This window comes from Aythya ferina (assembly GCF_964211825.1).
Source record: "Aythya ferina genome assembly, chromosome: Z".
Classification (NCBI taxonomy): domain Eukaryota; kingdom Metazoa; phylum Chordata; class Aves; order Anseriformes; family Anatidae; genus Aythya; species Aythya ferina.
In genome coordinates, this window is record NC_140299.1 from 28747733 (window position 1) to 28759793 (window position 12061).

At 34.8% G+C, this 12061-nt stretch overlaps 1 protein-coding gene across 5 annotated transcripts in view; it reads left to right on the plus strand.

Annotated features, from left to right (window-relative positions):
• The window catches only part of SMARCA2 (SWI/SNF related BAF chromatin remodeling complex subunit ATPase 2), a 119846-nt gene that overhangs the window by 60426 nt on the left and 47359 nt on the right, over nucleotides 1-12061 (plus strand). For all 5 annotated transcript variants that reach the window (XM_084505414.1, XM_084505412.1, XM_084505411.1 and 2 more), the window contains 5 exons: nucleotides 365-472; nucleotides 3020-3106; nucleotides 4005-4051; nucleotides 7282-7448; nucleotides 10483-10646. In XM_084505414.1, coding sequence (XP_084361540.1) covers nucleotides 365-472; nucleotides 3020-3106; nucleotides 4005-4051; nucleotides 7282-7448; nucleotides 10483-10646 — 573 coding nt within the window. The remainder of the gene's footprint in view (nucleotides 1-364; nucleotides 473-3019; nucleotides 3107-4004; nucleotides 4052-7281; nucleotides 7449-10482; nucleotides 10647-12061) is intronic.

The following is a 12061-nucleotide window of genomic DNA, read 5'->3' on the forward strand; positions in this document are numbered from 1 at the left end:
ACTGTACACAGGCTATTAAACCTACAGGGTTTTTTAAGCTACATGTTAAATAAACATTAAAATAAAATTCATTAAAAATATTTTTAATCGTTAAAATTACAGAATGAGAAACAAATGTTTGGCAATTCTACAGTTATATTTTTAGAATCCACCTGTCTAATAATTGTGACTCTCATAGAGAAACTTTTGAGATACTTATTGCTATGCTTGCACTTGAATTGCTGCTCACTGAAATCAAAGGTGCTGTTAGGTTATAGATAAGAGTAATAGTTTTTTGTTTTGTGTTTTAGGATGACAAGAACCTGCAGTTAGATCCTGCTAAAGTTATTATGTCAGTGTATTTCTGTACTGTTTTTTACACTAGGTGGAATATGTGATCAAATGTGATATGTCAGCTCTTCAGAAGATCCTGTACCGTCACATGCAAGCCAAGGGAATCCTTCTTACAGATGGTTCTGAGAAAGACAAGAAGGTACAAAAGAAAGACTAGATAGAACAAATCGGAAACAATGTATTAAAGTTACATGCTAACTGTATGATTTCTGTTTCATAAAATTAATATGTAAGCTCTTACTACATATACCTCTCATGGGAAATAAAATCTGTATCAGACGTACCTGTTTGAAAAGACTTCAGCTTTTATTCTCTATTCACGTGGAAAAATACTACTTGTATTCACTGTACATAGTATACTATACATTTCTGCAAATAGATGATATTTGAAAAAACAAACAAACCAAACAAACAGCACTTCCCTTGGCTGAGTTTAATCAAATAAGTTATCTGAATAATTGCAACTGTGGCAGCACTGGCTGCAGGAGGTTATTCGTCTTATCTTCCAGAACTATTAGTTAAGTATAAACCTTGTTTTGGCTAGCCAGGGTTTTATGCCTGCATTTGTACTTAATTAATCTGTTAATAAAAAAGTTTTTAAAAGAACAGTAGGATTCAAAGTCATATAATTGGATATTAGAATACATATTAATACATTCTGATTATGCCATCATTAGTCTTGACCCACTTGACCCAGTTAATATAGAGGAAACAGGTTGCCATCCATTGGTTTACATGTGTATATAAAATACGCTATAATAAATGTGAAATACATTGAATTCACCATGAGAGTTCATAGATTAAGAGACTGTACAGAACAGCTTGAATGTAGGTTTGTATTCATGCCAGAACCCTAATAGGCCCCATTATGTGCATTTTACTGATATGTTGTGATCGCATACTATCTTTCCAGCATTCTTTTGCAGATGCATTTGTACAGTGGGTGGCATTTGGTATTTTATTTTACCTTGCTTGTTTGATGCAGATTGTTTACTCTGCAGTTGATTATTCAAATTCCAGACAAAGCTGGTACTTACTGTTGGATATTGGCATTGAAATCCATAGTTTGAGTGCTTTGGAAACATTAATTTATGTTATTTTGTTGTATTTTAAATGAAATTTTGTAGTTTGTCTGTCCTTTTGTTCTACACATTTTAATTTTGCATCACGGTGTCCTACTTCTTTCATGTTCTGGTCTCTTTCCTTTCATTCTCCATCTCAGAGTCTTCCAATAATGCTTCTATACTGAGCGTTTTGTTTATTCATTTCAGATTGCCTCTGCAGTTTTCTCAACACCTCCCTCTCCTCCCTTTCACCTTCCTTTTTTTTTTTTTTTCTTTTCTGTAACTGTTTCATTAGGCTGTGTTATCCATACTAATTGTTACCAGCAGAGGAAGTGCTTATGGAGTGCTCTTGGCTTCAGTTACTAAAGAACTAGCGTTAGTAAAAAAAAAAAAAAAAAAAAAAAAAAAAAAAAAAAAAGTCCCGTCTTTCTGCAAATCCAGTCTGCACACAGTTCAGATTAGAGAGGATTTGTAGAGTTGCAAAGCTCTAGGGAATAATTCTTAGAACAAATACAAACTACATTGTGAAGCAAATTTGAGAGGAATTTCAGAAGAATAAAAGCAAGTTTAATATATTGGGAGTGCCTCTTCAGATAAAAAATCCCTGCTCTTTTTGTTATGATTTTAGTTTTAGATTTAGAAGTTATGATTTTATTGTACTTTCCAGGGAAGAGTAGAGTATTAGGAGTATATAATATAATAGAACAGTGTACTTTTTCTGTATTAGCTAATTTTATTTTATTTATATTAGTACATAATTTTACTCTTGAAAATTGCTAAATTGCTTTCACTGAGATTTTTTTTTTTCAAATAAATCTGAATAAATTGTTCAGTAAGCTTGGAATATTGTGGCAAATTTGATTGCAGTTTCATAACATCACAGCAAATCAAAATGGAATGTGAAAGTGACTAATGTTTGGCAGTGTTGATGTAATATGATGATACCAAACATGTGTCCAGCAGGTGCAACTGAACTGCAGCTGTACAGCTTAGTACCTAGTAATACTTTAGTGTTGTTCAGAGGGCATTGTGTCTTATGGCTGAATTGAGTATTGTCTGAATTCAGTCCTGCTTCTGAAAAGGATTTGCTATGGAGTAGGTTTTGAAAATACAGTTGGTAAAATATCAGGATGTCTCATGTAATGTGCTTACCTAGCCTTTTCACTATGTCTTGCCTTGAATTTTGACTTGTCTTGGAAGGAGAATCACATTGTGATTCTCTTTAACCTTATAAGGTTAAAGGTAGAAGAGGAGACACTGTAGAACTGAAAAGCATCCAGCTAGTACTATTTTCTGCTAGGAGGGTTCAGACCCAAAGTAATTCATATGGTTTCAAGCAGTAAGCAGGACAGAAGATGTGCTGCTTCTTACTGTGAATATGAGACAGAATGCATTTTGCAAATTATTTCCAGGTCTTCCTTTTACATTTTGAAGTATCTTTATGATAGGTGAAATTATACAGCAAGGTAACTAGCTTATAGTTTTTGTTGATTTTTTTTTTCTGAAAATGATTTGGTGTTTGGGTTAGAGGTAGAGGTATTTTTATACCTGAATCTAAAAATATCTTTTTAAAAACTACGAAATTAGATTCATCACTTGATTTGCCTTGTTTATCCCCATAGGGAAAAGGTGGTGCAAAAACTCTAATGAACACTATCATGCAACTGAGAAAGATATGCAATCACCCATATATGTTTCAACACATTGAGGTAAGATTGCCAGGTTTGATTTTGAGAGTTGTTTTTATTCAGATGGCTAGTATAACAGAAAACTTCTGTTGGAGCTTCTGTGCGTGGGAGGGAGCAACTCTATCCATGTTGTTTGTGCTGGAGTTCGTTGTATTTAGAAAAAAATGGATGAACCACCAGCTTTTTATTGGCAATCTAAAGTCCAGTCTTAAAGTATTTAGTCTTTTGGTGGTGCTGTTTTAAAATGTGACTTTTTATTTGAATTCAAGACATTCCAGAGCAACTTAACATCTACTTAGACTTAATTTACAACATAGAGATACTAGTTCAAAATGCAAATGGTAGGATCTTTAAAACTAGCAGACTGCTGATCTCTTACCGTGTTTGCCAAAATTGTCCTATTTCCACCTTGTTTTTTTAGTATAGCGTCTACTATACTAGTAGAGCTATACTAGTATATAGCATCTCTCAGTAGGACCCAAACTACATAAATTTGTTTATGTATATATAGAAAGTGTCATAAATATCTGATGTGGAGCTACATTTGTATCTAAATGAACAAGTACCTATGATGTTGTAGTTTTTACTGTTTGTTCTTCTGGATACTAATTTATGAAATTGAGTAATTTGAAAATCGCTCTTCCGGTAATTACTATAAATTATAAACATTCTACTGTATCTGTAATCTGGTAAGATATATGCTGACAGAAATTACTCCTGCAGACCATGAATTTCAAATAATAGCAGTACAGGAAAACATTAAGCAGAGGACTAGTGCTACAGGGTGTATTCTAAGAGTGTGACCATAATGGAAGTGAAACACCAACATACGTGTATTTAATTTAATTGAAATAAGGATGCTTAATTTTGGTTTCTGATGGAGTCTGTAATAATCTGTTCAATGTTTTTAACTCTGCAGGAGTCCTTTGCTGAACATTTAGGCTACTCAAATGGTGTCATCAATGGGTAACTCTCTTCTTTTTCCTTCTTTTTCATATATGATGTACTGGAACCACTACGTCACATCCTTGTTCTAGAAGATACATGCTAACAAATTTAAGTGGTTTCTAAATTAAATCAGTCATAGAAATACTGTTATTAAGAAGACTCCTAATCAACATAAAGCTATCTCTATAGTATTCCCTCCCTCCGCAAGAGGATGTTCTCGCTTGAAGAGTTATTTCCTCTCTGAATTAGCAATTAAACATTTTTATTGGTTTTCAGTGGTAATGAGGATTTTTCCTTTGAGTAATGCTGGATCTGTGCTCTGTCACTAATTTCTGAACAAGAAAGTTGTTTCTCTGACTAATGTCAAGGAGTCTTGTATCATAAAGAGAAGCATTCACCTTAAACAGATAATGGTAATAGGAACCTGAAGATGAATAGGAACCTAAAGACTGTCTTTAACATCAGACAGGATCCTTCTCTTCCATGAAATTCCATTTCTTGGAGTTGGATTATACGTGTCAGAAATATTTCTGGTTTTATAGAAAGTGTATTTTGTATTGTGTCAAGGGCCTTTTTAATACTAATCTATACATCCAGGAGGATCTGCCTAGAAGTTCTTACATGCTTGACTGGATGTCTAAATAGTTGTACAGCTACTTTGTCCCTTTTCTTATATAAGGCCAGCTACAACTCTCCTGTCATTCTGCTAATCCAGGCTAAAAAGTAGACTTTGAAAGATGAATGTCCAAACATTTACTGTATGCCACAGAGTAAAACTGAAAGCTTTCCAAAGTCTTTGTGCTGGTTCTGAACTATTGTGTTTCTCATGTGTCATCTGATTACACCTATCTGCACAACTGAGACCTCTCCTGTGCAAAATTCTTTTATGATGGATTTCACATGTGCCAACTTGTATCATTTGTTCATACTGAAGCATAACTAAAGTTTAGTGGTGAAAAATAATTCATATTAAATTTAATTTGTACAATTCTCAGTATACTATTTTTAAGTAGTATTATTTACTATATAAGCTATTACTATATTAGTAAATATTATTTACTATATATACTATTATTACTACCCCTTATACTATTATTAGTAAATATTATTATTTATTATACTAAATGGGAAATAGGATTTCAAATTTGGGGTATCAGCCTCTGAAGGATGAAAAGGAGTAGATGATTTGTGTATGTTGAGCATACTCACTGTGTTAGTCTGTATACACACTTTGTCAGACACAAGTGTAAAAATTCTAGCTCAGAAGCAATTGTACAAAGAAAAAAATAGAGCATTAAAACTACTGGGAAGATAAGTGTCACCCATTGTCCTTCTTGTGGAGACAGAAGATTGCTGGATTAGGTTAGCATTGGCTAAGCAGATGACTGTTCTGAGGATTGCTTCCATCATTCTTTTAACCACATCCACATTTTACTGTTTTATTCCATGTCTACTGTGTCCATTTGAGGGCTGAGTCTCACTTGTCTATGCACATGGTAATGCAGAGCTTTTGAAATTTCAGAAAATAATTCAGAGTTAGCAGGATAATGTGGTATTTTCTCATTCTGAACAAAAGCAAAATTATGTTATTCCTAAACTGAATTCAAATACATATCATTCTGAATTCTTCATAAAAACATTTCCCTTTAGCATTCCATCTCTCAAAGCTCAAGAGTGTTCTTAGCTCTTGACCTGCATGAAAAGGAAATTCCCTTTACTTAGTTAAAGATTGCCAGTAGAAATTAGTTGGTATCAGGATGTGCTCAGTGTAATGGTCAAGTGTTTAATATTATGAAGAATGCTCATAGGTAGGTGACTTGCTTATCAGAGGCAAATGACAGCCTTATGATGTATGCAAATGGCTTAGCATTTTCTCAGTAGTATGGACTTCAGTTTATGAAGAAACTTAAGGAGAATTCTTATCACATTATATTTTATGTCTGTATATAGGAAGGCAGAGGAGGCACAGGACGCATATCTAAGGCAAAGTATACCAGTACTAGAAGTGTTATGCAAGGATTTTATGACCCTCTATCCCTTTCAGGAGAACAGTCAGAGAAGATTGTAAACTGACATCTTCCCTTCTCCTTATTTTGAAACTACATGGATACCATCTGAAATTTATTGGAATGACTCTTCAGAGATACCATGTAGGATTTTCTCCTCTTCCATGTTCTTTTTGCCTCGTTCTTTTATCTCTTTACCATCTTTATTCAAAATTAAAGTAGCACTTCTTTCATTAGTTATTCAAAAGGAAAGAGACTGATTTTCTTGGCACTTCTTCATCCAACTGTCTGTAGATGGTTGCCTTTAAAGGAAAGGTGTGTATCTTCCACCTGACCTCGTTCTTATTCATACTGTAATGACACTTCTTGTATTGATTTCTTCACTAGTTCAGCAGACCACTTGGTTCCTAAACAGTTTTGTCTTTTGCTGAGTGCATACCTGTGTATGCAAATCAGAATGCTGGATATCTTGTGGACTTGAGTATATAGTTACTAATGATAAGTCATATTTCTAGAGTACAGAGTCAAGATTAGAAAAAAACTTTTGTGAAATTTATTTTCATGAATTATTATCACTGTCATGATGATTTAGTTGTCCTCTTGACTTACTCATTTTCTTAGTTATGGCTTGCATTTAGGCAATAAGAGCATGTTTTGCAATTCGTAGTATAGAAGAGAAAAAAGCAGTTAAAGCTACTAAACATCATGCAAGTCTGTTAAGGGTGCATGTTTGAAGTGTCAGACTTCTCCCATTATCTGTGTATATATATTCCAGTTTGGAATGCATTGATTCCATGCACATAGTAGTAAAGTGGGAAGGGAGTTGTTTCCAACATACACCTGATGAGTGCAACTTGTAGGTGCCAAAAATGCCAAATGAAAGCAAAAATAGCAGGTGAATATCTTAACTGATACAAGACTTACCTTGCTGAGAAATAATTTTTGGTTTTTGGAACTGAATTCTGTTTTCGCTATTTATCATAAAAGTAGATGTTCCACATGGTTGAAGGTCCACAAAGTTTATATAACTAAAGAAAAAATTCTTGTTTCCTTTCCAAACAAAAATTCATGTAGGTGCTTATTTTTATTTTAATCAATGTAAACAATTTGAAAGAGAGAAAAGTGCTACTAGTCTTGTTTATCTTAAGTGAATGTCTCTGTTAAACTCCGACATGTTAATGACTAAAATTTGTCTAATTGCAGGCTCATTCTGGCATTTACTGTGCTTTTTCTCTTTAACAGAGCTGAACTTTATCGGGCCTCAGGGAAGTTTGAGCTACTTGATCGTATTCTACCAAAGTTACGAGCTACTAACCATCGAGTGCTTCTTTTCTGTCAAATGACATCACTCATGACCATTATGGAAGACTACTTCGCCTTTCGAAATTTCCTTTACCTGCGTCTCGATGGTGAGCTGAATGAAAACAGAGAATAAAGAAGTTAGGAGCTGGCATGCTTGATTAGTTTGGGTCATGGGACACCTGGGTTCTCTTCCTAGTATGCCAGTGGTGTCATGTAACTATACAAAAGTGCAAGCAGGTTCAAAACTGATTCAACAAATCCATGAAGGGAGTCTGCAAGGGTATTTGTCATGAAGATATGGCTACAGACCACTAAGCTACACTACACTAGAATTCTCCCTCTTACAGCGAAGATACTGAGCAGGGTGTTACTTTGCTTCTCTCAGTAGAACTGATCTTAAATATTTCTGTCTCCTTGTCTTTTTGACTGTTTTTTGTTTGTTTGTTTGTTTGTTTGCTTGTTTTTCATCTGTTTAACTTGCAAGCCATTACACTGAGGGATTGTTCTGAAGAATGCTTGGGTCTGTTCCTGGCATGCAGATTTGTGGAGATCAGCAGTCCAAGGTCCCAATCAGTTGTCACTGCCTAAGTTGCCTGAAAATATTCTCATGATGAGAGGTGTTAATGCCAATGTTCTGGCTAGATTCCAGTGAAATTAATTGATTGGTGCCTATTTAGAGTACCATTGTCATTCTACACAGGGTAGCAGAATTTGAATTTCAGGTAAAGTGGTACCTATAGATTTCTCTCTGAATTTCAGAGGAAGGTCAGCAGCCTCAATTATATCTCAACATGTGGATAAGCTTTATTACCTGTAAATGCAAAAAGCATTTAGAAACATAATGGAGGAATATCAAAAAGAAAATAACTAAGAACTGCAAGTCCTGTCTGAAACTTTAACCTATTTGAAAGAAGTTTCAATTTTGGCCTTCTTCCATGTTTTTGGTCTGTCTCACACTGACCTTCTTAAACATTAATTACTTTTTACTTAATGTATTTATCTCACAAACTATAGTATTATACAGAACCAACAGCATTTATCAGAATTCCCTTTTTAATAGAAAAGGAATTATATAAGAAAAATATGAAAAACAGCCTGAGTAAAATGAGAGTTTAAGGTCTTTTGACTGTTCTTGTTACAGCATTTTAAGTTGGCTCTTTGCTTTAGGCTTCACTTGGCAGAAAAATTATTGCTGGAAGTATTCTAGTCCTTTTCAAACATGACTAAGCATAAACTTCAAAAACTGTTATCTTCAAATGTAAATCAGGATTATAAAACTAAACTTAAAAATAAAAAAAATAATTAAAAAAAAAAAAATAAAAATCAGGGTAATGAATCTAAGACGCAAATGAACTCTCTTGGAGCATCACAGAATGTCTTTGTCAAAACTGGCTGAAGTATATGGTAACATGCTAACAAAACCTTCATTGCATCTCTGACCTGAAGATGGTCTGATGCTTCCATTTAAGACAGCTGAATTATAATACATTTAAAATGTTACATGTTACCATACATGATGTGTTTTAACGTGGAGTCTTTCAAATGCTAGAACGTCAATAGCAATACGCAGTTTCTTTTTCTAAGGTTTTGCAGGTAATTAATTAAATTGAATGAGATGAACACTTCTGTCATCTTTTCCAGTTTTATACCTTCCATACTGGAAACTAGCATATATACATAGATTCTATTTTCTTGGTGTTTTGTCACATAATGTGTTTTCTACCCATCATGTACTTCTTAAAGAAATGGGTTTCTGTGGGCCAGCGTTTCCGCTGTGAGACTGTAGTGGATTCTGCCATGATGGAGTTAACTTTCCTCAGAACAGCCCATGTAGTGCTGTGTTTTTCATTTGTGGCTAGGCAGTGTTGATAACACACCAGCATTTTGGCTGCTGCTGAGGGGTGCTTGCACAGTGTCAAGGCTTTCTCTCCAAACTGCCCCTCCCACCCAGCAGGCTGGGGAGTGAGCAGGATATGGGGAGGGGATAGAGCCTGGACAGCTGACCCAAACTGACGAAAGGAATATTGTGCCATGTGACATAATGCTCAGCCATAAAAGCTGAGGGAAAGGAGACGGTTGCAGGGACATTTGTGGTTATGGTGTTAGTCTTCCCAAGCAACTGCTGTGTGTACTGAGTCCTGCTTTCCAGGAAGTGGCTGGACATCTGCTTGCTGATGGGAAGTAGCGATTAAATTCCTCTTTTTGCTTTGCTTCTGTGCGCGGCTCTTGCTTTTAGTAAACTGCCTTTATCTCAACCCATGACCTTTACCATCTTATTTTCTTTCTGTGTCATGTTGAGGAAGGGGATTAAGAGAGCAACTGGGTGGAGGTCTGAAAGTCAGCCAAGGTCAATCCCCCCTCAGTAACAGAAGACCTTCATCTTCTGTGTTACACATGTATTTATACCTGATTCAAGAAAGCAGACTCTCTTTGGTTTTCAGCTATAGACAGAAGTTTAAAAAACTATAAAGCAACTGTTGGACCAGGCTGAGATGATTCATATATAGTTTTGTCAAAACATGTGAAAATTCATTCAGTTTCCAGATTTGCACAGTTCTTGGTTTTTGCTTAGAATTTCATCTAGGTTTTTACCATGATTGAATTCCTTTCTGTCTCTCCCTCACCCATGGTAAACCATTATGCTCAAGATACGACATATTAAGAATTTTCAATCGTTTCATATTAGTGATGACTCTTAAGGCAAACAGAGATATTTTCATAAGTCTCTGTATAAACAACTTTTAAAAATACTTAGATGCTGTTGTGGCCAGAACATATTAATCAAAACTGCAGCTCTATTGTGGTTGTGTATAATATCTTTAATTGTAATTTATATGAATCATAAAAAGGTGTAACAATGTTCACTGACATTTTAAAATCCACTTTTGAAATGTCAGAAAACCAACCAACCAAACAAAAAATGCTTAAATATTTAGCAGTCCCTCTCTCAGGTGTAATAGGTAGTCAATTGACCAAAACATCCACGGACAGTGTTTTGTTCTGTATTATAGGAAATAAGCCGAGATGTCAAAGAGCAAGTGAGCTAAAATTTCACTTCAACGTGTACCCTCAGGATCTGACATTGTGTTGAGATTATTTTAGTTCATGTTGTTGCTATAGAGTGTTTTTACTTCTTTTCAGGCACAACAAAATCAGAGGATCGAGCTGCTCTCTTGAAGAAATTTAATGAGCCTGGGTCACAATATTTCATCTTCTTGCTGAGTACAAGGGCTGGAGGGCTAGGCTTGAATCTCCAGGCTGCTGATACTGTTATAATCTTCGATAGTGACTGGAATCCTCATCAGGTTATTTTTATTTACTTGTCTTCAAGCAATTTGCAAAGAATTAATGCTTTTTGGCTTGCTTCTTTAGCTTGCATATATATACTCTGAGGCAAACAGAATAGATCAAGGTACATCACAAAGTGCTACATTGTGATGAATTAGTAAGACAAACTCCTACAACCAAGAAATACTTTTGTTTGAAGTAATTCTGTGTCAATGTATATATTTTATCTGAGTCTGGGGGAATCCTCAGTTAGGGTTCTGTACCAGTAGTGTAGCTGTACTTATTCTTTAACCCTTAGGGAATTAACAAGTATCTCCCAGTTTTGATTCTTCAGTAGGTTGCAGTATTTTAGTAAAGGTTGTACAGAGTGCTACCTGTCTCAAGAAGTTAGTTAATGGCCACATGAATACACCAGTAGGGAGGGAGATGTGAGTACAGATCACCAGACAACGAGGGTATCAAACTACTTCAGCATAGTTTTTTTTTTTTTTTAAAAAAAAAAAAAAAAAAAAAAAAAAGGAAAAAAGAAAAGAAGATGGTCTTTGTTGCTTAGTGCCGTTTTATTTTTTTTTTTAAACAGGGTTTGAGAAATTTGGAGCAATTACATTTAAAGGCTTCAAAAGTACCTCAGAAGGCACTTCATTCTTTGCATTTTTGGTTATCTCTAGGTCACTTCTAAAAACTTTTTTAATGCAGTGTCCTGTATATTTCAACAGTTACATAACAATACGTCCTTGCAGCAAAAATTACAGAATGTTCTTTGTAGAATCTAGTGAACAGACTGCTTAACTACAAAATATATGCAGTTTCACTTCTCTTGTGGTTGGGAGTAAATTGTTGATTTTGATAAGCAGTATGCTAAAAGAGAATACTTGTTTGCTTATTTTTTTAAGCACTTAAACAACATATTTCCAGAAGTAAAACCTTCTATTTACTCACTTTACCTATGCTCCTGAAAATTAATTTACGTAAATTAATATTATAGGTTCATCTTGACTGTTATAAAAACTTCAACTGTACCTTTTAAATTCCAGCAGCCACATTTTGTGGGTTGTTAAGGGTATTGCAAGAGAACAGAGCTAACAAGAGTAGTAAGAGCAAGGTGTTGGAGTGAAATGGCAAACTCATTGTCTGGTTTCTTCTTTTTTTCTACTTCAAAGAATTTCTGTTTTATGAGGTAGGACAAAACTGTAGGAGCATTTTGAACTTAGGTACCGTACCTTCATTATCTGGTTGCTGAAAGAAACACATTGAGAGTAGGAGCTCTTGGATTTCTTTCTTTCTCCAAAGAAAATTAAGAAGAAAAGAAAAACAATTTTGAAATAGTAAAAGTAGCTCTTCACCAAACATTTACAGTGCGCTTTTTACTTCTGCCATCTCTGAGTGCAATCACCTGAACAAAAACTAGTGGATTCATGGTGTTCTAAAAATA